Source organism: Sapajus apella, unplaced genomic scaffold (genome assembly GCF_009761245.1).
Source record: "Sapajus apella isolate SASKATOON/1434 unplaced genomic scaffold, GSC_monkey_1.0 scaffold32, whole genome shotgun sequence".
NCBI lineage: Eukaryota > Metazoa > Chordata > Mammalia > Primates > Cebidae > Sapajus > Sapajus apella.
The window spans coordinates 20,979,698-21,005,984 of NW_022436972.1; the positions used below are offsets into that span (position 1 = coordinate 20,979,698).

A 26,287-nucleotide genomic window follows, 5' to 3' on the forward strand; every position below is an offset into this window, starting at 1 on the left:
GATTTAGATACAGATTTCTAATTAATCTATTTACTGCAGCCTCCATTATTAAGGAAAAATAAAATTTGCATGATAAATGGCAAACTGGCAAAGCCTGTCTTTGTGAAAACTCAGTCCCACCAAAGAATACCTTGTGTTGTTGTCTACCATGAAGAAACCTTTTTTAACTGTCTCCTGCACCTCCTGCCCCACACGGTTTAAGTTAAAAGATGCTCACAAAAATACTTGCTTTCTTTTTCTTTTTCCTTTTTTTTTTTTTTTTTTTGGAGATGGAGTCTCTCGCTGTTGCTCATGCTGGAGTACAGTGGCACGATCTTGGCTCACTGCAACCTCCACCTCCTGAGTTTAAACAATTCTTGTGCCTCCGCCTCCCCAGTAGCTGGGACTACAGGCACCTGCTGCTACCATGCCTGACTTATTTTTTTGTATTTTAGTAGAGACAGGGTTTCACCATGTTCCCAGGGTGGTCTAGAACTCCTGAGCTCAGTGATCCACCCACCTTGGTTGGCCTTCCAAAGTGCTGATGAAATTACAGATGTGAGCCACCGAGCCTGGCTGATACATGGGTTTCTGTTTAAAAGTAGTTGTAGCTGTTGAGAGAGTACTTGATTTGGTCTGGCTGTGAAATTGTGATAGGCCTATGTATTGTGATAGGCCTATAAAGTAGAGACAATAGTACCTGTCTTCCCTATTTCAGAGGGTTTGTGAAGCTCAAACAAGACATTTATAAATGCTTCAGAAAGTCAAGACATACTTGTAAATGCTTCAGAAGCTTCAAATGAGTAGACAAGGCTGCGTGTAGTGGCTCAAGCCTGTAATCCCAGCACTTTGGGAGGCTGGGGCAGGCAGATCACCTGAGGTTAGGAGTTTGAGACCAGCCTTGCCAACATGATGAAACCTTGTCTCTACAAAAATACAGAAATTAGCCAGGCTGCTGGTAGGTGCTTGCAATCCCAGCTACTTGGGAGGCTGAGGCAGGAGAATCGCCTGAACCCAGGAGGCAGAAGTTGAAGTGAGCCAAAATCGTGCCATTGCACTCCAGCTTGGGCAACAGCGCAAGACTCCATCTCAAAAAAAAAAAAATAAAGAATAGACAAAAGTGAACATACTTTATAAACTCAAAGAAATGCTTTCATTTGTAATAGAAGAATGAAAGAATGCTGCCAGTTAAATTGGCCTTTAATGATAATACGACACAGCCCAATTTCAGAAGGATAACAATATGGGTAGAAATTTGCGGCCTAGAATCAATAACGTGTGGTATATTGTGTGGGGTATTGTCCTTCTAAAGTTCTACCATAAGCTTCTCTGTCTTTGGAAGTCACTGGAATTTCTTTTATTTTGGTCTCTTTAATGTACTAGGTAGGCTACAAGTTACCAGTTTTACAACTAGATTTCTTTTGTATCCAGTAGTCTTTTTCAGAATTTTCTTGGAAGGTCAGTGCCTTTTGTATTAAGAATTGCAATTTTCTTACTCCAGCAAGATGAAGGGGATGTCCAGACATTCACAAATGGCAAAGATCAGAAGTCCTGGCAAGAATCACATATGGAAAAACGACAATGCTAGACAGAGAGCAGTCACTGGACCAGGCAGTCACTTGAGTGAGTTGAAGCCAGGAGGTCCACCTGAGGCAAATGCAGATCCTCTTGGTGTTTTGATAAACAGTGATTCTGGTAAGCTAAACAGGAAAATAACATGTTTGTAAGTGTATAGACAATGATGCTGAAGTTGATTATTCACAGCCTTGTTTGTGGAAAGTTTAATGTCAAGTGTGTAACAATGCAAAATGATGCATTTGTTTGTTTTTTTTTTTAAAGGAGTATCTTATTTAAAACGCATTTTAGAACATCTTTTCTGAGTCTTGGTTGGGTACATGGGGCAGGGAGGCTATGGCAGAAAGACTATATTTGCTGGATAATTTTTATTAGTATGATATAATCATAGAAATTTCTTAAGATTGTTTCAATGTATTAATGCTGTACATTCAAATTTGCCCAAATATGTGGATTTTCCCTTCACCTATGAAGCAGCAATTCTAATGGAAGTCAGTATACTTTATGCTACTGAGTATGACCATGATCTCTGTGCAAGTAATACTAATTCATTATGTTTGATTAGTACTGTTCTTCAGAGCATAGATTATATTTATACATATTTGTCCTTGAATTTCCTCTGAAATGCATAGGGCAATTTAACTTGCTTATTAGTTGAAAAATGAAAGTATTACAATGCTGCTATTACATGTAGATATCGTTCAGCCTTTGAGACTCCATTTCTCTTTCTGAAAAACTAAAATGTATATGTAAATACACCACCTTTTTTTCCAGTAACATTGTGAGGCTTTACCTAATTGCAAATACTTTGCACTGCAAAGGAATACCCAAAGATTATTAGTGAGTGAACTAACATTACTGACATTGAAGGGTTTGATTGTAGCCTGTTTAGTTTGGATGATGTTGGCTTCTGTGATAATCACATGGCAAGTTTTTGAACTTATGGATGGCAAGAAAAGAGAGGATAGCTACTTTGTTGGCTGAATTTGGATGGAAAAAGATCATGGCATAAGGGAATATTGGGCTAAGTATAAGAAAATTTAATAATATTAATGATTATAAATTAATGTCAACACTTACTGAGCTCTGTATGCTTTGTATAGATGAAGTCTTCTCATGACAACCTTTTACACATATACCGTTACTGTTTCTATTTTAGAAATGAGGAACGTAGAGACTAAGTATGTTTATGCCATTGAAAGCAATAGTAAAAATGCAGTTACTTTTGCATCAACCTAATAGTTTATGTTAGTGATTGTGCTCATTAGTGGCAGAATGAGAATTTGAACTTATGAGTCTGACTCCACCAGTACACTATACATCCTCTAAATATGAAGCCTGAATTTGTGTAAAAAAAAATTGTTTGAGTCTAGGATAGTTGAGATGTGGGAGAGAGCAAGAAAAAGGCAGATGATATTTTGAGCCAGTGCTGAGTTTACTCTTGGGCACTGATTGTTGTTGTTGTTGTTTGTTTTCTTTCAAAAAATTTTAGAGAGCGCTCACATGCTTCTTCAGACTTGTAATGTGTGGCCTTGATGACAAAAGACCATCTGTACTCAAATATAAACTTTATGTCATTAAAACACTTAAAACACAAATGTGAAGACTACCATTATAATCAGTAAGTTACTAATTTGAAAATTACATAATTGTTTTACTTTGTGCAATTTTCTAAATGAACACTTGAGGACTCTAAGACTCTGATATTGGATAGTCTTTGTTGTCTTCATTTTGTTAACTTAGCTTTGGTAGATGGTTAATTCTGTTTCCCCTTTTTTTAAAAAAAAAAAAGTATTTCAGTATGTACTAATCTGGTAAAACAACTAAAAGATGATTGTATTTTGCTTCTATTTAAGCTTGGCTAGTCCTCAGTAGGTGCCTTAGCTTGAGAAACAGTGTTAAATCCCTCTCATCCTCATTGATAGAAATAATTCAGTTGGATTCTGAGGAGCAGTTGAAAGAGAGATCATAGGCCAGTCATGGTGGCTGATGCCTGTAATCCAATCACTTTGGGAAGATGAGGCAGGTGAATCACCTGAGGTCAGGAGTTCGAGACCAGCCTGGCCAACATGGTGAAACACTGTCTCTACAAAAAATACAAAAATTAGCCAGGTGTGATGGCACATGCCTGTAATCCCAGCTACTCAGGAGGCTGAGGCAGGAGAATCTCTTGAACCCGGGAGGCAGAGGTTGCAGTGAGCTGAGATGGCGCCATTGTACTCCAGACTGGGTGACAAGAGCAAAACTTGGTCTCAAAAGAAAAAAACAAAAAGATCTCAAATAATTTTGTTTTGATTTAAATGTTGAAACCCTTACCTATACTGAGCGTCAAGGATAGGAACATGCCTTTTTTGAGGGTCAAAGATGAGAACATATATCTTCAATATAAAAATTATCCATATAAGCCACAAGTTCATATAAGCTACATAGATCTTGAATATAAAAATTATCCATATAAGCTACAAATTTATAATTTTGAATATTTTTAAAATTATTATTATTATTATTGTTATTTTTTTTTTTGTGATTGTTTTTTTGAGACGGAGTTTCGCTCTTGTTGCCCAGGCTGGAGTGCAATGGCGCAATCTCGGCTCACCGCAACCTCCGTCTCCTGGGTTCAGGCAATTCTCCTGTCTCAGCCTCCTGAGTAGCTGGGATTACAGGCACGTGCCACCATGCCCAGCTAATTTTTTGTATTTTTAGTAGAGACGGGGTTTCACCATGTTGACCAGGATGGTCTCGATCTCTTGACCTCGTGATCCACCCGCCTCGGCCTCCCAAAGCGCTGGGATTACAGGCTTGAGCCACCGCGCCCGGCCCTTAAAATTATTAATTTTTATAACATAACCAAGGAAGTCACAATAACAATGATCAAATTATGGTGGCTTCATTTTGTAGGAAAGATGTCATTTAAATTCATGTTATTCTTTACCTGGGATTTCCTCTGGACTTTGACATTTTCCAAATCAGTGTTTTAGACCAGGGGTTCTTAACCCCTGGGCCACAGACTGGTAGCTGGTACACGTTCTTGACCTGTTAAGAACCCCGGGAAGTGGAGCAGGGATGGGGAGGCAGGGAGCAGCAAGCAAGCAAGGCTTCATCTGTATTTACAGCCATTCTCCATTGGCTGCCTTACTACCAGTGAGCCCTGCCGTCTATCAGATCAGCGGCAGCATTAGATTCTCATAGGGGCAAGAACCCTATTGTGCACTGTGCACACGAGGGATTTAAGTTGTGTGCTCCTTATGAGAATCTAATGCATGATTATCTGTCACTGTCTCCCATCACCCCAAGATGGGACCATCTAGTTGCAAGAAAATAAGCTCAGGGCTCCCACTGATTATACATTATGGTGCTTTGTATAATTCTTTCATTATATATTACAATGTAATAATAATAGAAATAGAGTACACAGTAAATGTAATGCACTGAATCATCCTGAAACCATCCCCCCCCCCCCCCCCCCCCCCCCCCCCCCTTGGAAAAAGTTGTCTTCCACAAAACTGGTCCCTGCTGCCAAAGAGGTTGGGGACCGCCGTTTTAGACCATAGGTTATTTAACTTTTCACTGCAGGTATAGCTACAGGCAATTTATCCTCCTGTTTTCATATGTCCTAAATCAGACTTGTCCAACCCATGGCCCATGGGCCACATGCAGCCGAGGGCAGCTTTGAATGCAGCCCAACACAAATTTGTAAACTTTCCTAAAATATGAGATTTTGTGTGTTTTTTTTTTAAGCTTATCAGCTGTTGTTAGTGTTATTTTATGTGTGGCCCAAGACAGTTCTTCCAGTGCGGCCCAGGGAAGCCAAAACATTAGACACCTCTGCCCCAAATATTCTCCACTCTCCAATATATGTCTTCCACTTGAGTGGAGGCATCTTCTCTTACCTTGGGCCAGAGCCAGCCAACCTTAAAATCTGGTTATTCAAGTTGTCAGTGGCAGACCAGCGGCCAGCATTGTGATAACATGACCCACTGTTCTCATACAGCAGTTGACATTTTTCAGCACTAAGCTCACTTTAAGAACAAAGTTCTCCCAGTTGCTTCCATTTTTTGCCTTTTTCCGGCTCAGAACTTAATCCAGATATGAGCACTCAGATTTTAGACAAGACCGGAAGTTCTAGAGGATCTTCATAAACTTCAGATCATGCTTAGAAAATCCTTGCCTGGGCTCACCTTTTCTTTGTAGTTGGTGGTATGTGTATTCTCAGTAATTGTGCAGCTGCTTTGAATTGGGAATTAACGTTGTTTTGATGGGAAAGGCTTTTATTTGGAGTCTCCCAATTTATAAGTTTTGCGTGTGGCTTATTGGCTGTCATTAGATTTCCTTAGTAGCGTATTTTCTATTTTCTTCTGTATTCTGCTGGATGGCCTAACTTAAGGATTGTTTTTTCTTTGTTTGTTTTGGTGCCTCATTAGTTAGCATCCAGTTCATTTTGTTGCCATTGTTTAAATATACATGTGACAAGTTTATGGCTTTCCTAGCCTGTAGTTTTAAATACTGAGTTAGTTGTCTAAGCTAGAAAGAAAGCTGGTCAGTAAGGTGGCATTGAGCATCTGTGGCTGAAGTGCCTCAGCATCCACAAGACAAAGGCAACCCCACTTACTAGTCATTTGTTAAAATATAGCTATTGTCGTGGAACACTGGGACGTGAGTCTAGCTATATGCTCGCATAACCTAGGTTGTTTTAAGGTAGACATTAAAGTAAGAAAATAAGCTGGCCCAGCACATTGGGTGTCATGGACACCCACTGTTAACTGTCTTCTTAGAGAGTTGGAGACTATAAAGCACAGTCTCTATTTTGAGGGTGACTTTTAAACTATATCACATTTTTAAAAGAATGCTCAATTACAAATCTTGGGGTAGAACATATAATTGTGCTTTGCTCAATAAAGGTAATAGGAAATAGTGGGATGGGGGTTCATGAGGGGGTGGGGGAGATCAATAAAGAAATAAGTTTTAGAAAGAAGCCAGATAGGAAGCTTCTACAGCTGGTGTTTAGAATAAACAAGACATTCAAAGGGCAGTGTTATTTTGCTACTTTTCTTTTGGTGGGAATTTATAAGGTCCTGCGTTTGGCTCACCGAGCACTGTAATTGACTAAAATGTCATGGATTTCCAAGGAGTCTCCCTGCCTTCTAAAAACTCATAGTCTAAGGATAATTTTTAGATCATTGCATTAGATTATTATTTTTTTTTTTTGGATGGGGGAACATGATGTGTATATATGAGAGAAAGGGGTGAGATTTACCCTAGAAAAAGTGTCACTAATGTTTTAATGGTAAGAGAAGTAGTTTGAGCTAGAATTTTATAAAAATGCTGAAATCTGGTTTTATCAGATCAGTTGCTGCTATCTTTATACTGATATTTTCAGTTTAGAAAGATGTTTTAGCTGCTTTTATAAAATGAGGTTTCTTGAGTATTATTTGTCAGCCAGTACAATGCCTTCAGCACAGTCTTTACAGTTAGGTGCTAAAAATGCCTGCATTAGAACTGGTAGGTAGATCCCAGGCACTTTTTTTTTTTTTTTGAGATGAAAAGTCATTGTAGAAGATGTTCTGATAATGCCAAAAGGACAGTATTTTTCGAAGTGTTACTACATGTGGTGTGTCCCTTAAACATTTAACTGAGGGGAGAAGAAAAAATAGGGAAAGAGTTGTTTATTTGTGTGAATTTGTAACTTACCCTTTGGGTAAGTCAAATATAGTGAGCTTTGTGACCCTCCTGGGAATAAGTACACCCAGCACTCTAATTGTGGTTTCCAAATACTATTCTCTTGGTAAATGAACCAGAGCCTCTTGGAGAAATGGCTGATTCTGGGGTTGGGACAGGGGAAATATAAGGTGCCGGAAAGTAAGAAAATGTTCAAAAAATGTGAAGATGTGGGCATGTGAGAAAGATACCAGAAAGAGTTCCCAATGGCCAAAGTTGGAACAATTGGAGCCACAAAATAAATAATAAATTATAGCCCTCCATCGAATAAATATCCATGGGTCTATTCTAAGTGCCTAAACAAATATGAGAGAGGAGGGACAGATCTTTCTTACAAAAGAATTCTAAAAATGTAGAAGAAATGAGAGAAATAGCAAGTCAGCATTAGAGCACCACAGTAATAATTGTTTTTGGCAGGAACCACTGATGAGTGGTAAAATTAGTGGTGAAATGTTAAAATGAAACTATTTGTTATAGCCTCAAAATATCTCCCCCCAAAATATTTGTTAGTTACAATAATTATTAATTACTGTGGTTTTAACATATGTCCAAAATTCTTTGATACTCCTTACTTGAGTTGAAGCTTAATTCTTCTTCCCTGGAGTGTGAGCTAAACTTAGTAACTCATTTTAAGAAATAGAATAATGAAAGAGAAAAATAGTAACTGTGTAGTAGAGAAAGCAGAGTTTTCTTACCTTAATGGTCAACATTACCAGTAATTAGTCCTACTGACATCATGGACCCTGGGATGTGATGAGAAGGGCACATCTCTGTGGTATTACTCCCCCAAATTCATAGCCTCAGTCTAATCTTCAAAAATGTCAGGCAGACCCAAATGGGGGGACATTGTACATATACCTGACAATAATCTTCAAAATGTCAAGTTTATGAAAAACAAGGAAAGACTCAGAAACTGTCACAGATTTAGAGAAGATTAAGGAGTCAAGACAACTGAATGCGATGTAGTATGGCAGATTGTATCCTGGAACAGAAAAGGGATATTAGTGGAAAAGCTGGTGAAATTACAGTACAGTGTTGTAGTAGTTTAAATACTAGTGTGGTACCAGTGTTAACTTCTTAGCTGTGATAAAGTACTTTGGTTATGTAAGATTGTAACATTAGGGAAGTTGGATGAAGGGTATATGAAAACTCTGTACCATCTTTGCAACACTTGTATAAATCCAAAATTGTTTCAAAATATAAAGTTTAAAAAAGAAGGGAGGAGGGAAAGGATTGTGTAGGCCATTGCCCTTTGCTTCATTAATTAGATTGTGAAGATTATAGTTTTTCAGGGTCAATTTCCCTTTGTTTTTTTTTTTTTTTTTTTTTTTTTTTTTTCTGTTATTTTCTGATTATAAAGGTAATACAGAAAATGTGGGAGCCAAGCATAGTGACTCACGCCTGTAATCCCAGCACTTTGGGGGGCCAAGGCGGGCGGATCACTTGAAGTAAGGAATTCAAGACCAGCCTGGCCAGTACAAAAATTAGTCCAGATTGGTGGCAAGTGCCTGTAATTCCAGCTACTCAGGAGGGTAAGGGAAGAATTACTTGAACCCAGGGCAGCAGAGTGAAACTCAGTCTCAAAAAAAAAAAAAAAAAAGGAATTATAAAGATGAATGAAGCTAAATAAAAGAATAGAGAATGGTAGTCAGAGAAGAGGATATGCTGTTTTATCTGGAGTGATCAATAAAGGCATCTCTGATACGGTGACATTAAGGCATCTGAATGAAATAAGGAGCTGATAACCTAAGGGAATAGCAGTCAAGGCAGAGAGACTGCCACAGTCACCCCAACGTTTAGAGACCACAACTCTGATCAGTCAGCAGCCAGCAACATCAGCAAAATATCACAACTTCCTGAAGTCTCAGATGATTTTTAGCATTTTTTTAGCAATGAAATATTTTTAAATTAAGGTACAAACATTGTTTTTTAAGACATAATGCTGTTGTACACGTTATATGCTACAGTGTAGTGTAAACATAACTTTTATATGCAGTGAGAAACCAGAAAATTTGTATGACTTGCCTTATTGCCATATTCACTTTATTGCAGTGGTCTGGAACCAAATCCACAATATCTCCAAGGTATGACTGTATATCAAATAACTATTTGGAGTTTGACTATAAAAGGGAATGGAGCTATAGCTAGAAGACATTATTAGCATTATCGTGGACCATAGAAGCACTTCGATAGGATGGCTTCATTTTAAGAAGACTTTATATGTCTGTAGGAAGCATTCTAGCTCACTGATAGCAATTTGGATTTGGAGTCAGATAGCCAGGCTTTAAATTTGACCCAACTAATTTATAGTTGTGTTAAGGAAAAGTTACTCAAATTCTCTGGATTTTTGTTTCATCACTCATCACATACCTAGGATTAGGTCAGATCATGCTTTTGAAGAGCATAATATTCAACTATTACTGTACTTTTTGTTACCTTTGAGGCTTGGAAATAAATGATCTTTAATTATTTAACCAATGAATGGAAAGTCTCCATACTAACACTGTGATAGATTTCTGCTTAATCTACTAGTAATTCACATATATAAACTGCATACTTTACTTTCCCTTTATTAATCAGGAGAAAAGGTATTTTAGCTTAAAACTGACAAGGAGTACTTTTGTAGGTATGATGGTGGGTAGTGAGGAGAGAGGATTTAGCTTCATTCAGCAGAAGCTGGCTGTTTAATATTCACATAAATGGATATTCCCATTTCCCATTGGCATGCTTTGGTTTCCCCTAGACTGATTTGGTGAACATTGAATGCTCAGTCTTGAAACATTTTATGTTGGTTTTGGGTAGAGTTGGTTAATTAAATAGACAAATTACTTATTGTCTTCAGTGAAGCCTTATTTTTATTGGTTGTCTAGAATAGAGTTAATACTTTGTTAGAGATGCCAGAAAGAAATGTAATAGTTGCTGTCCTGGGGCTACAACCAGGCTTGCTGGGCCCAGATCAAACACTTTACCTTTGGCAGGCACTTTATTATTATACTTGGTAAATTCTCATGGTTTCTTGTTTATTTAAGTTCTTAGAAGTTTTAATTAATAAAAACTTTGGGTGGGCTGGGTGCAGTGGCTTACACCTGTAATTCCAGCACTTTGGAAAGCCAAGGTGGATGGATCAACTTGAGGCCAAGAGTTTGAGGCCAGAGTGGCCAACATGGTGAAACCCCAACTCTACTAAAACTACAAAAAAATTAGCTGGGCATAGTGACACACGCCTGTAATCCCAGCTGCTCAGGAGGCTGAGGTAAGAGGATTGCTTGAGCCCGGCAGGCGGAGGTTGTCATGAGCCGACATTACACTACTGCACTTCAGCCTGTATGACAGAGCAAGACTCTGTCTCCAAAAAAACTTTGGGTGGATTAATTTCAGCATTTCTGTTTGACTAAGCCTCTAGAATGGTTTGAATATTATTTGGATCCCGAAAAAGTCTTGAAAACAATTAAAAGTATAGATATTTTAATATTTTATTTATTTCTAAACTTAATTTTCAGAGTCAGTGATCCCAAATCCAGTGAAGTTGAATAAAGTTTTGGCCTTCTTACTATCTGTAAAGGAACAGCAAAGACTATGTAATTAACTTAGAGCACATCCAGATTGTATAACCTGTGAAGCATGCTAAGTAACTGAGCTCTGTAAAGCTTCCATTTGCCCCACTGTCTCCTCTGGGGCAAATGGTTTCTCTGCCCATGAAGATGTGTAAACCAAGGGAGAATGTTTCTGACCTCCTAGAATTAGTTTTTTGGAAAGATTGAGGAAGTGATCAGAAATTACTCAGTTTTCACTAGCAAATGAAGGAGTGGGAGATGGTCAGCTTTTTTATGGTGGTAGATGTTTTGATGTACACTTTTGAATCTCAGTTCTTTTCTTTTCAGAGTCTGATAAGGAGGAGAAACCACAACGTTCTGTCATACCCAAGGAAGTGACACCAGCCTTATGCTCACTAATGAGTAGCTATGGCAATCTTTCAGGGTCAGAGAGTGAGCCAGAAGGTAAGTCATGGTGTGTGTTGTTACAGGGTTTTGTTGCTTTTTGCCTTAGGTACATACTGTGTATTAATAACATTCAGGATGTGCATTCTTTATTTGGTCTTCAAATTCCTTTTTCATTTGAATCAGAAGTAAAGTTAACATGGGTTAAAGGAACTCTGGAGTAATAAAGAAATGTGTTGCTACTCTGGGAGAAAAAGGCAAAAAATACAATATAATGAAAGATAGGAAGGGAAAGAGAGAATATCCACTAATGGAATTGAAGAAAATTCTAAAAGAAATGGCAAAAAGAAAATTCATTTCTTCTCTGTGCTCTCAAGAACGCTTGTTATAACATGTTTATAGCATCTTTGGTAGATGGAGAGAGGTTCTTTATGACAAAGAGTATGAGAAAATTGTTTTAATGCATAAGGCATTGTTCTTCCTAGAGCATGTTTACATAAATTATTTCATTTGGAAAACACAACAACTTTACCTATACTTGTGGTTGCATTAGCTTGTGCATTTGAAAGGTTGGAAGAATTGGAATCTTTTCAAGAGTCTTTCTGAGAAGTCAGTAATGTTCAGGATAGATGTCTTACTTTTAAAGATAATGTCACAGATGATAATGTGTGAGGCTTCACTATGAAATTTAATTGTGATAAACCAGTTTAATTTCCTACAGCATGTCTTTCAGGGCTACCTGAAAGAGCCATGAGCAGGCTCTTGATCTGATGCAGTGTGGCAGTTTTTAATCCAAGGTTTATATCAATAATCTAGCATGTGTTTAATGAATAAATCTATGTCCTACTATTATGGAAACCTGGCTCTGTGTGGTAATTTTGTTTAGACTTTACCAGCCGTGAGAGAATTCATGTGTATGTCTCAGAACAAGGTGTATAATCAACTAGGAGCTGTACTGAGGATAAGAATACAGGTCTTTGAACACATGGACTGAGGGAGAGGAGCATCACACACTGGGGGCAGTTGGGGGGGTAGGGGAGAGACAGTTGGGGGCGGGGAGGGATAACATGGGGAGAAATGGCAGATATAGTATGCACCTAAAGTAAAATAAAAATAAAAAAAAGAATATAGGTCTTAAAGTGTTTATATAGAATGAAGAGAAGATTCAAATGTAATTGGATGGGCTGGGCACAGTGGCTCATGCCTGTAATCCCAACACTTTGAGAGGCCATAGAGAGTGGATCATCTGAGGTCAGGAGTTTGAGACCAGCCTGGCCAACATGGTGAAACTCCATCTCTACAAAAAATATGAAAGTTAGCCGGGCATGGCGGCACATGCCTGTAGTCCCAGCTACTCGGGAAGCTGAGGCAGAAGAATTGCTTGAACCCAGGAGGCAGAGGTTGTAGTGAGCTGATATAGTGCCACTGCACTCCAGACTGGGTGACAGAGTAAGACTCCAGCTCAAAAAAAGCAAAAGAAAAAAGAAATATAGTTTGATGGAGATTGGAGATGGCAGCACTTTTAATGTTGACTAGGCTAATCAATGTTTATGTATTTGGAAGATGTTGAATAAGGAGCCATGAGGCTTTAATATGAAAGATAATGTTTATATGTATCTGTAACATGGGAAGTTTTTTTCTTTTTTAAGTGGGTCATGGCTTGCTATGGTAGCTTCTTAATAGCTACTTAAATTTTGAAATATAAGCTGCTGTGGCTTTATCAGAGTATTCCTTAACAGATGGTTGCCTCTTTTTAATTTTAAGAAAAACAGCATTTTTGTACTCTTGTTTCTCATACACTGGTATGAAGATGGAGTTATTCTTTAAACACATATTACATTTCCTACTTATCAGTTGTATTCGTAACAGGTGATAACAAAGAAAACTATTACCAGAATTATAGAATCCCATAAAAACATGCTGGACTAATGCTTTCTTCTCTATCTCTTAAGATGGAACAGCATTTTTATACTCATGTCTTTATTTTGAGACTGCCATTATTTTAAATTAGCAGGAAGAAAGGAAACTAGAAGGGATCTTTGAGATCACCTTTTTATTTTATAGACTCTTAAGCTTAGAAAGGATAAGCTTGGCTGGGTGCGGTAGCTCACGCCTGTAATCCCAGCACTTTGGGAGGCCAAGCCGGGTGGATCTCCTGAGGTCAGGAGTTTGAGACCAGCCTGGTCAACATGGCGAAAACCCTTCTCTACTGAAAATACAAAAATTAGTTGGGCATGGTGGTGCATGCCTATAATCCCAACTACTCGGAAGGCTGAGGCAGGAGAATCTCTTGAACGTAGGAGGTGGAGGTTGCAGTGAGCTGATATTGTGCCACTGCACTCCAGCCTGGGCAACAGAGTAAGAAACTGTCTGAAAAAAAAAAAGTGGGGGTGGGGACATAAGCTTGGCAAGTTAGTATGTAGCAGACCTGACATAAAATGCAGGTTTGGAGACTTAAAAGTCCAAAGAAGCCAACTTACTTTGCCTTCCATCATTGTCTTTCTGTCTTTGGCATTTATTGTCATCCTGCAGAGCGATACATAGACTTTTATATGTAACAGCAGAAGATATTATCTGTTAAAAGATATATATGATTTTGTATGAAGTTATTTTGACTAATTGTTAAAATGTCCTACTTTAAGAAGAAAACTCTTGTTTCACATTCCTAAGTCTTAAGAATTATTTTATATAGGTTGAATTCAGCTTTATAAAGCCATGCAGGTTGCTAGCAAATTTCTAGATTGCAGTATTAATTCTGGGCTGTTGGATAGGATATTGACACATAGGGAGTTTTAAATAAATAAACCAAGGAAACAAAGTGGGCTTTTGAGCCATGAAATAGTATCTAGAACACTGCTTATTTACATGGGTTCTAAATGTATAGGAATAGTCTGTTTCTTTCTACCAGAGTTTAACAATTGTGTCTTCATAATTAAGATCTGTCTTGACTTAAGAATTAACATGAAAGTGTTTGGAATCTTAAACATGAATAGTGTTTTTCTGGAAAGATTTTTAAACAAGGAAAGGGTCCCTCAAGTAAGACTCAAGCAAAGGAAGAGGTAATACTTCTGGGGCTATAAGAATCACTAAGATATAGATTTAATAAGAAATACTTCCAAATGGGTTGGTTTAATATCTGTTCTGCATGTTAGCATTTTAGCATTTTTAAAACTGTATTGGAATTTAAGCACAGTTTTACAACTCCCCAAAATTATGTTTCCTCAAACCAATTTGGCTATGATGGGAAGATTTCCAAATTAAAGACTGTTTCAGAAGGCTGCAAACCAAAAAGAGTGTTAAACGTTTGATAGAACCGAATGGCTATATTTAAAATGTAATTGGTGAACCTTACATTAATATGTCATACTCAGCTGGAAAATGTAGTAAATCTCAAGAAAGAGAAAAATACAAATGTTAGTCCCCGTCCTCAATTCTTAGTAGAAATTGATAATTATAAGCTCTGATTCATTTGATTTTGTGTTCCTGAATTGAGTGATCGGTACTTGACAGGGAAGGAGATAAGAGAAAGTGGTGTTCTGATTTTTCTTATTTATCATCTCTATTTTATAATGAAGAAATTTAGGTAAAGAGAAGTAGCTTGCCCAAAGGTCACATGGCTAGTAAGTGATGGAACTAGGACTCAACAGTCTGGCACGAGTCTGCTTTTAACACTTGTCCCTATACTTCTTTTCAAATGTAATTTCTACATTCAGTCCTATGTAATGTTTGACTATTACAGATTTTGCCACTCTTGTCTAGGCAATTGCACCCTGTCTCCCAACTTCTAGATTAGAATTCTTTGTCATATCACATTGATTCATAAATAATGGTGAAATGTTAATTGATTTTCAGTTGTCAAACCAGCCTGTGTTCCTAGGATAAAATCTACTTGGTCATGATCTATTACCCTTTTAATATATTGATGGATTTGATTTGCTAATATTTTATTAAGGAGTTTTGCATACATCTTCATGAGGGATATTGGTCTGTGGTTTTCTTTTTGTAACATTTGGTATGGGTAGGGATCTGTTTCTTCCTTTTCAGAGGTTTGTGTAGGATTTCTACCAGTTTTTCTTTTTGTTTCTTGTTTGTAGAATTCAATAGTGAAGCCATCTGAACCTGGCATTTTGTTTTTGGGAAAAGTTTTAAATTATGAATTAAATTTCCTTAATAGATACAGAACTATTCATATTTTCCCATTTCTTTGAGTGGGTTTTGGTAATTTGTGTTTTTCAAAAGAATTTGCCTTACCTAACTTGTTAATTTATTGGTATATAGTTCATAATATTTTCTGTGATATCTGTGGGATATATAATGATGTCCTCCTCTTTTATTTCTCAAATTGTTAATTGATTTTTTTTCTCTTTTTCTCAAAAAGTGTTTATGCATTACTGTTGTTAATCTTTTTAAATAAACAACTTCTGGCTTTGTTGGTTTTTCTCTATTGTCATTGATTTTCACTCTAATCCACTGATTTTCACTTTTCAGTATTTCCTCTTTCCTCAGACTTTACCTCATCACAGTAGAAGCTTAGATAATTGATTTTAGACTTTTCTCATTTCTGACTTAAGCATTGAAAGCCACAAATGTATCTTTATGAACTGCTTTAGCTCTAGTCCACAAATGTGATACATTATGTTTTCATTTTTATTTATTTCAAAATGTTTCCTAATCTCTCTTATGATTTGTTCTTTAACTCATGGTTTATTTAGAAGTGTGTTGTTTAGTTTCTAAATATTTGGGGGTTTTCTAGCTAGTTTTCTGTTAATGATTTTAGTTTAATTCTGTTACGGTCAGAGAATAAACTTTCAGTTTCTTCAATTTATTAATACTTGTTTTATGGCCCAACACATGGTGAATGTTCATATGAACTTGACAAGAATATGTGTTAGGTCGGGTGTTCTTTGTCAATTTGAGTTCATTGTTAATGGTATTCGGTATCCCTACTCATTTTCTGTGCAGTTTTTCTTTACTGAGATTGGAGTGTTCAACTATCCAATCATAATGATGGATTTGTCTATTTCTCTTCTCAGTTCCATCAGTTTTTGCTGCATGTGTATTGAAAGTCTGTTCTTGGGTGTTAACTGTTTTGTCTTATTGATGAATTGACCCCTTTAGCATTATGAACTGTTTCGTTTCTCTTTACCCCGGTGATGTTCACTGTTAAGTCTTTTTTGTCTGATATTAGTACAGCCTTTCTAGCTTTCTTTCTTTCTTTTTTTTTTTTTTTTTTTAAACGGGGTTTCGCTCTTGTTACCCAGGCTGGAGTGCAATGGCGCGATCTCGGCTCACCGCAACCTCCGCCTCCTGGGTTCAGGCAATTCTCCTGCCTCAGCCTCCTGAGTAGCTGGGATTACAGGCACGCACCACCATGCCCAGCTAATTTTTTGTATTTTTAGTAGAGATGGGGTTTCACCGTGTTGACCAGGATGGTCTCGATCTCTTGACCTCGTGATCCACCCGCCTCGGCCTCCCAAAGTGCTGGGATTACAGGCGTGAGCCACCGCGCCCGGCCTCTAGCTTTCTTGTCATTGGTATATGCTTGATATGTTTTATTCTTTTAACTTCTTTATTTTTTTATGAGTGTGTCTATAGTTTATATGGTATACAACTTAACTTTTTATAGTGCAGTTTCAAATGATACTATCTACTTCACATGTAGAATTTTACAGCAATATACTACTTACATATTCCTTCTCCCTTCCTTTTTACTATTGTTGTCATAGATTTTATTTCTGTAGATGTTATAAATTCCACATACACTTAATATTTTTGCTTTAAATAGTCAATTTAAAAAATTTTTCTTTTGATGAGAAAAAAAGTATTTTATTATTATTATTATTATTATTATTATTATTTGGGATGGAATTTCACTCTTGCTGCCGAGGCTGGAGTGCAGTGGCACAATCCGTGCTCACTGCAGCCTCTGTCTTTTGGGTTCCATAGAGTCTCCTGCCTCAGCCTCCCAAGTAGCAGGGATTACAGGCGCCCACCACCACGCCCAGCTAGTTTTTGTATTTTTGGTAGAGACCAGGTTTCACCATGTTGGCCAGGCTGGTCTCGAACTTCTGACCTCAGGTGATCTGCCCACCTCAGCCTCCCAAAGTGCTGGGATTACAGGCGTGAGCCCCTGAGCCCGGCCAAAATAGTCTTTTATATTTATTCACATACTTATTTTTCAGCACTTATCATTCCATTGTATAGATCCAAATTTCCATCTGGCATTATTTCCTTCATAGAGGTCACTTTCTGTAGCTCTTCGTGGTAGTCTCCTCAATTTTTGGTAGTTAGAGCTCCCAACTTGAAAAATACCAGAATAGCCGGGTGCGGTGGCTCAAGCCTGTAATCTCAGCACTTTGGGAGGCCGAGGCGGGTGGATCACGAAGTCAAGAGATCAAGATCATCCTGGTCAACATGGTGAAACCCCGTCTCTACTAAAAATACAAAAAATCAGCTGGGCATGGTGGCGCGTGCCTGTAATCCCAGCTACTCAGGAGGCTGAGGCAGGAGAATTGCCTGAACCCAGGAGACAGAGGTTGCGGTGAGCCGAGATTGCGCCATTGCACTCCAGCCTGGGTAACAAGAGCGAGACTCCATCTCAAAAAAAAAAAACCAGAATACATTATAAATGCCTTGCAAAAATCTTTCACAGTTTAAAGTTATTAAGTGACCAGTATTATGGCTAGGAGGATTATTGTGGATTTTTTGGGTTACTTTTGAAAGGTCTACCAGTTTTTTATTTTTGTGTTTGTTTTTTTATCATACTTAGAAACTCCCATCAAGACTGAAGCAGATGTTCTGGCAGAAAACCAGGTTCTTGATAGCAGTAGTCCTAAGAGTCCAAGTCAAGATGTTAAAGCAACTATTAGAAATTTTTCAGAAGCCAAGAGTGAGAACCGAAAGAAAAGTTTTAAAAAGACAAAACCTAAGAGGAAAAAAGATTATCAAAACTATCGAACATTATTTGAACCAAGAACACACCATCCATATCTCTTGGAAATGGTAAATTATTTTTCTTTAGGTTCTAATCTTTGTGTTCTCATGTCAGAAAGATAGAGCGTGTGTGTGTGTGTGTATGTGTGTGTGTGTGTGTATGTGTGTGTGTGTGTGTGTGTGTGTGTTTGTTTTAGGGTTACCAGAGTCACATTCTCCTTGGAGACTTTGTATCTTAATTCTGCAGCTACATTTGGCATATAGCTGGTATGTTCAGTGAATGTAGAATAATAAAATTTTTAGAGCCACTTAAAAGAATCTAGGTTTGACTATTTGGTAAGGAAGTATGTGTTGAGGTTTATTGACTTTTAAGTTTCCAGTGAAAGCACAGCTAAAAGTACAATGGCAAGCTGAAGGGAAAAAAAGATTTTTAATGCAAATATCTATTGAGAACCATAAAGTAACAGAAAGAAAAGGCCTAAGATTTTCTGACAATTCTCATTTGTTTTCTTCTGGGATTGTCTTCCCTGCCTCCCTGTCCCACTTTATTTTTTTTAAAGAGTTGGGGTCTTGCTTTGTCACCCAGGATGGAGTGCAGTGGCGTGATCATAGCTCACTGCCACCTCGAATTCCTGGGTTCAAGTGACCCCCCGCCCCAGCTTCCCAAGTAGCTGGGACTACAGCCATGTACTACCATGCTAATTTTTTTCTTTGTATACCTTTATTTCTGTTTATTTTGTGCATTCTTGGCTTTATTCTCTGTATTATGTGCTCAAAAATCTAATAGCTTTCTTCAAATTGTAAAGAAGAAGTAGTGCATCTGAGTTCTCAGTAGTGGACATGAAGCTATTCAAAGATCAAAGATTTTCATGTCTAAGCAGCAGAAGTATTCCACAGTTTTTAGTGGAGTTGTAAAAATGCTGACATTCTGTGAAAAGTTTGTTTGGTTTTGACTTAAAAGATAAGTGCTTATTTTGTAGCTAAAGTGTTCAGTGGCTACCCTCTTGAGGTGCCATATGTAGACTCAGTTGCTTCCGATTAAAATGGATCCGAAATATACTATTACATTTTTTTAAATGTTACCTTATAATTGGTAAATTAATATTTCCACTGAAAGTTTCTGTATGATGTTTCTGAACTATATTAATCACATCAGAAAATAAATTCCTTTTTGGCAAATTACACGATTCCTTGATTATGTGCTTATTGTAAATAACATTGATTTTTAGCTTTCTTTTAATTACAATAAGCATAAAAATGGAAAGTTATAAAAGGCCAAGAATATTGGAATTTTTTACTGCTATTTTCATTGTTATACGTAAATAGATGTACTTATCAATTTCTAGACTGCTTATGAATTTGGGTTTGGGCAATCCTCTTTGACATAATTTTTAGATTAAAAGATTGCAGACTTTTTTTATTAAAGACAGGGTTTCACCATGTTGGCCAGGATGGTCTTGAACTCGTGACCTCAGGTGATCCGCCCACCTCAGCCTCCCAAAGTGCTGAGATTACAGGCATGAGCCACCACGCTCGGCCAAGATTGCAAACTTTTAAACCCATTTTCCTGTTTTATGCTAGATACTCCTAGAGAGGACTCCAAATATGAGCATTAGTACTGTTTAAAAAGCTAGATAGTCTTGATGTAAATTTAAAGGACATGTTCTTGGATCATTTTTTAGTGAATAGTAAATATAATACATACTTCTTATTGTTCTGTCTTCTTTATATGGAGAGGGTACATGCAGTAATATTTTAGATTGTATTTCCCAGATATAATTTATTTACCAGTTAATTTTTTTTTTTAATTTTCTTTTAGCTTCTAGCTCCAGATATTCGACATGAAAGAAATGTGATTTTGCAGTGTGTTCGGTACATCATCAAAAAAGACTTTTTCGGACTGGATACTAATTCTGTGCAAAGTAAAGATGCATAGGTGTCTGATGTGTCAGCACATGTATCTGAAGCATGTGAAACGGTATCATCCTCGTTAGTAGAGGAAAACCAAAACCCTTTTTTCCCTTAAAACTGGATTTGTAATTAAATTGTAAGCCTCATAGGATGTATGTTGGAATTTTAAGTCTTTCCTATGGTTCTATGCAAATAAATACATAACTGATTTTTAAGACTGTGTCTGTATTATTGGGATTGAATCTAATATTTGCTGGGAGAATTTTTTTCTTTGTATTTATTTTAATGTATTGTTCTCATGTAAGAAAGATTGACGTGTCAGTTAAGAATGGAAGATAGTGGTTTAGCAGTAAAGAAGAAAGCTTTTAAAAGGATGATTCAGCTAAGCAAAGATGGGCAGAGAAATACAGCCATTTTGCTTTTAATGCAGAAAAGGAAGATGTTCTATAGCAAGGGGGAATATTTTTAAAATAAACCAGATTGAATTAATACAATCAGAAGGTTTTGAAATGTAAATATTCCCTGTTTAGGACATGTTTAAATTCACCTACTAGCACGACTTACATAGCTCAAATATTGAATGTTTAAAATATTAATACAGATGGGGCCTCTTTGTATGTTTAGATACAACTGAAGTGCTTAATTGAAGCTTTTTAAAAATTATAAAGTAAATGAAAGCTACTGAGATCTTTTTGTCTCCTATAATACCAAGGAATTTGATTTTGTTTTCTAGTCATTTTACTAGCTGTGGCTATTGGTCTGCCCTTTTGACATACAGCTAAAAGGGACCGATTTTTTTCAAAAAATTAGTCTGTTATAGTTGAAGATTAATTTTACCTAACATTGTGATTACGGAAGTTCATGCATCTTTGCTGTCAAGGAAGAAAGGTAAGAAAGCTGATAGCAGCTCCTCCATGTTGGTAAAATCCTTTCCAGAATCCTGGAACACCTGGCATGTGACCCTGGTGACATCACAGACCAGGGATGAAGATTCATGTTTAGCCACTGTTTTCCAGGCTTGTACTCGCCACACAGATCTGTTTATTCTATTTCACCCTACTCCTTCAATGCCCTATTTTGGGAAATTATCTGCCTCACACATTAGTTAATTCAATTCCTATAACACTGTTGAGTGTTTACTCTATGTGCCTCTATTGTGCCTATATTCAAGGTATACAAATAAATAAGGCCATGTCTGACTTTAAGGAACTCAGTTTAATTTTGATATATTCAAAGATGTGATTCCCAGCCAACTCATCTCATCAGGCTGAAGTAACTACTGTTACAACTGAGTTGATATTCTAAAATATAACACAGTCTGTATATTACTGGTTAGCATTTTATAGGCGTAAGGTTAATAAATGAATTTAGACTTCTGGCCTACTTTCATTGATGACCATATCTCCAGGGATGTTGTTGATCCCCACACTGCCTTAAGGTGTATTATATAAATAATTTTATTTTCTATTTTTCTTGTTTCCTGATAATAAATGTATTTAGGACTGAAAGTACTCCTCTGAGTACTCCCTTGATTATGTCTGACAGTCTTTAGCTGTGGTGACTATTGTTTATTTGTAATGGTTATTTCAGATTCAATTGCCTTTATATTTAACCCAGAAAGTATTTCAAAGTATATTTAAAATTTCTAAGCAGATGTAATATAGCCTGTATGGCTTCTACTTTATGGAATTATATGGTCAATATTTGCAAATATTCTATGAGTGTTGGGGGGATAGAGGGGTGCTTTGCCTATTTTGGGTACGAGTTTTTTTGGATTTAGCTTGTTAATTGTTCAGACTTACTGCCTTCTACATTCCTATCTATCTTATTGTTCATTTAATCAATTTCTGACATGTAAGAGCATTACATGACTGTTGGTGAGTTGTGCCTTTTATAACTATGAAATACTTCACTTTTTCTCATATCCTCTGTAATTGACTTCTATTTTCCTTAATATAGTCAAAACAGCTCTGGAAAATTTAATCCCTTCATATTAATTGAGATTATTAAAACGTTTGGACTATTCCTGGCTGTCTTATTTTGTATTTTCTATATATCATGCTTTCTTGTTTTTGTTTGTCATCTCATTGGCTCGATTGCTTGTGCTTCATTTTCTCCTTGTTTTTCCTCCAGTGGTTTGGAAACAACTACACCTATTGCTATTTCTTTAGTGTTTACCTTTTTGCTTTATGTTTAAAGTTAATTAGCAGCCACATTATCCACCCATCTCCCAATTAAGTCGGTACCCTTAGCGCTGTTTCACTTCCTCACAGCGGCCTCTTCTTGTGATGTCATCAGATGAGATTAATTTAGTTTTAATCTCTATGATCTTCGTGTGTATGTGTAAATAGTTACTAGGCAGCTATGAGTTTTACTGTTTTCTTCTGATTGCTTTCTCTTGCATCCCAGGATTAGTTTTCTGGTGTGCTGCTGCATATCTTCAAGTAATTAAATGTTGAATCTTCAATTTACAATTTTTAAGATTGAGTTACGGTTTTAGACTCAAAATCATTTTCCTTCAGAATTTGGAAGCAATAACTCATTTGCTATTATCCAGTATTGCTGATTAAAGTCAGACACCAATGTGATTACCTCTATTTATTGGTAATTAACCTATTTTTTCCCATGAAAAACTTTTAGGTTTTCTTTTTATGATTGGAGTCCTAAAATTTCACCAATTTGTGTCTAGATCTGTGGGACATTTGTCGTTCGTGGTGCATACACCACAGTCCTTTCATCTGGGTCATTGTACCATTCTTGTACTAAAGGCAATTTTAAATATGATTTTTTAAATTATTTTTCTTAGGTGGATGTCAGACCTATTAACTTACCTTCTTCATTGTACTTTTGTATTTTGTCTTGATCTATTTATTCTGAAAGAGTTCTTCAAATATCACCTTCCAGAACACTAATTCACTCTTTGGACATATCCATTACCTTATTATTCAGCTTTTCTATTTCATTTTAAGTTTAGTAATTCTTTATTTTTTATTTTTTAGGGACAGGGTATCACTCTGTTGCTCAGGCTGGAGTGTGGTGGCATAATCATAGCTCACTGTAATCTCAAACTCTGGTGCTCAAGTGATCCTCTCACCTCAGCCTCCTGATTAGCTGGGACCACAGGCACACATACCACTATTAGCCTGGCTATTTCTTTAATTTTAATTTTAATTTTTTGTAGCGATGAAGTCTCACTATGTTACCCAGGCTAGTCTCAAACTCCCAGGCTCAAGCAGTTCTGCCTTGGCCTCCCAAAGTGCTGGGATTACAGGTGTGAACCACCTTGCCTGGCTACTAATTTGTATTTAAATATTCAAGATTGCTATCTCTAATTCTTTTTTCTTTTTTGAGACAGGGTCTTGCTCTGTCACCTAGGCTGGAGTGCAGTGACACTATCTCAGCTCACTGCAACTTCACCTCCTGGGCTCAAGAGATTCTTCTTCCTCAGCTTCTGGAGTAACTGGGATTACAGGCACATGCCACCACACCCGGCTAATTTTTGTATTTTTAGTAGAGACGGGGTTTCACCACGTTGGCCAGGCTGGTCTCAAACTCCCGACCTCAAGTAGTGCCCACCACATCCAGCCTCTAATTCTTTTTTCATACCTATAGTACCCTTACATCTCAGAAGAGATCAACCAGAATTCTCACATTTTCTTTTCCTTGAGTTGTTTTCCCTTTTGATTGTCAGTGGTTCTGTGTGCTATCTGTTGTCCTTAAATGTTCCCTCTTAGGAAAGAGGGAGTCCTTGATTAATATATTGGTAGTTGGTGTACGTTTTCCCTGCATTTGTATAAGCCGTCTTTCTGCATTTACCTTGACTGAGAAGGGAGCTTGTTAACTGGCAAGATTTAGAGCAGTGGTCCCCAACCTCTTTGGCAGCGGGGACCAGTTTCATGGAAGACAATTTTTCCACGGACAGGGCAGGGGGAACTTTCACCTCAGATCATCAGGCATTAGATTCTCATAAAGAGTACACAACCTAGAACCCTTGCATGCACAGTTCATAACAGGGTTTGCCCTCTTAGGAGTCTAATGCTGCTGCTGATTTGACAGGAGGTGGAGCTCAGGAGGTAACGCTCGCTTGCCAGTCGCTCACCTCCTGCTGTGCATCCTGGTTCCTAACAGGCCATGGACTGATACTCGTCTGCAGACTTGGGCCTCGGGACCCCTGGTTTAGAGGACCCGGATGGAAAGTGGTCGGAAGATCTAGGCTCTTGTCCCTTCTTCATTCCCATCTCTTTGCCAGAATACAGAACGCTTTATTCTGAGGATGGAGCTCTTCTCTCCTTGGCAGACTATCTCCCAGTCCCACCCACCACTCGGTTTGGAGGTGAGGAAGATAAGGCTTGACTCTCAGCTGCACACCTCGCTTCCTGTCACTCCTTACTCTGAACTTACAGCATCCCTGGGCTGGCTCTGACCTTTCTGATTGTTGGCTCCAGGGCTAGTTTGGGCTGAGGTTTTCCTCTCTTGTTGGTCTGATCAGCTTGACAGTAGTTCACAAACTTTAGTGTGCATCAGAATTACCTGGAGGGATTGCTAAAATCTAGATTGCAGAGTCCCACTCCCAGAGTCAATTGTTCAGAAGGGTTGGCACATGGCTCAGGAATTTGCCTTTCTAACAGGTTTCTAGGTGAGGCTGATGTGGTTAGTGTTGGGGACCACACTTTGAGAACCACTCTGAGTAACTGATGAGAAATTTTTCAAAATCACTGATATTCTGATACTGTTCTTTTTTGTATTCCTTCATTGTTGTGACTCTGGTTCTTTTAAAATATGTCATTTCAAGGGATTTGGAGCATAAGAAAAGAGGTGGTCAACTGTTTTAACTCAGACTTTTTTTGAGACAGAGTCTTGCTTTGTCACCAGGCACCAGGCTGGAGTGCAGTGGCGTGAGCTCGGCTTACTGCAACCTCCGCCTCCCGAGTTCAAGCGATTCTCCTGTCTCAGCCTCCCAAGTAGCTGGGACTACAGGCACGCGCCACCACGCCCAGCTTATTTTTGTATTTTTTAGTAGAGATGGGGTTTCACCATGTTGGCCAGAATGGTCTCGATCTCTTGACCTCGTGATACACCCGCCTTGGCCTCCCAAAGTGCTGGGATTACAGGCGTGAGCCGCCGCGCCTGGCCCTTAACTCAGACTTTTAACAGAATCTCTTTAAATATTCCTCAGGTATTTGTTTGTTTGTTGTTGTTGTTTTGGTTTTTCTTTGAGGCTCCGCCTCCTGGGTTGGAGCGATTCTCCTGCCTCAGCCTCCTGAGAAGCTGGGATTACAGGCACGCACCACCACTCCCGGCTAATTTTTGTATTTTTAGTAGAGACAGGGTTTTGCCATGTTGGCCAGGCTGTTCTTGAACTCCTGACCTTAGGTGATCCACCCGCCTTGGCCTCCCAAAGTGCTGGGATAACAGGCGTGAGTCACTGCTCCCTGCCTATTCCTGTTTTTTGAGCAAGCATCTTTAATTTCTTGTGTCCTTTCAATGACTTTTTACAGCAGCATTTTATTTTGAAAATGTTTATGTGTAAAAATAATGGAGTAATGTAATGACACTATTCTCTTTTTTTCGTTTTCAAGAGACAGGGTCTTGCTCCGTTGCCCAGACTGGAGTGCAGTGGCATGATTATAGCTCGCTGTTACCTCGAACTCCTGGGATCACAGAATCCTCCTGCCTGAGCCTTCTGAGCTGCGGGGACTACAGGCGTGCACTACCATGCCCAGTCATGACACCCCTCTCAACCATCATACAGCTCCAACACTTTAACAATCTGTGGCCTCTCTTGCTGTGATCTACACCTCACCCATTTCTCCCCACCTACTCCATCTCCCTTGAGATTATTCTTATCCCTATGTATTTTGATATATAAGAAGATAAGGACTTTAATACCACCAACTATTTAGTAAGTTCCTGAAACTTTTTGAGATAATGTAGTTGAGATCATTCTGTAATATTCCATATCAAAAGTGCCATATTGGAAAACTACATTTTGGACATATTTAAAAGCACATCCAGAGTCCAGTTACTGTATTGTGACCTTCCTCCTTTTTTTTTTTTTTGAGATGAAATCTTGCTCTGATTCCCAGACTGTAGTGTAATGGCACAATCTCATTGTAACCTCTGCCTTTCGGGTTCAAGCGATTCTCCTGCCTCAGCCTCCCGGAGTAACTGGGACTACAGGCATGCACCACCACACCTGGCTAATTTTTGAATTTTTAGTAGAGATAGGGTTTCAC

At 38.0% G+C, this 26,287-nt stretch overlaps 1 protein-coding gene across 2 annotated transcripts in view; it reads left to right on the forward strand.

Annotated features, from left to right (window-relative positions):
- The window catches only part of NUFIP1 (nuclear FMR1 interacting protein 1), a 42,709-nt gene extending 22,443 nt beyond the window's left edge, over positions 1-20,266 (forward strand). The window contains exons 7-10 of one of the 2 annotated variants that reach the window (XM_032294734.1): positions 1,481-1,674; positions 11,151-11,267; positions 17,977-18,209; positions 19,960-20,266. In XM_032294734.1, coding sequence (XP_032150625.1) covers positions 1,481-1,674; positions 11,151-11,267; positions 17,977-18,209; positions 19,960-20,076 — 661 coding nt within the window. In that variant the 3' untranslated portion in view covers positions 20,077-20,266. The remainder of the gene's footprint in view (positions 1-1,480; positions 1,675-11,150; positions 11,268-17,976; positions 18,210-19,959) is intronic. The other variant, XM_032294735.1, reaches the window with a different exon arrangement.
- Positions 20,267-26,287: the final 6,021 nt, after the last annotated feature.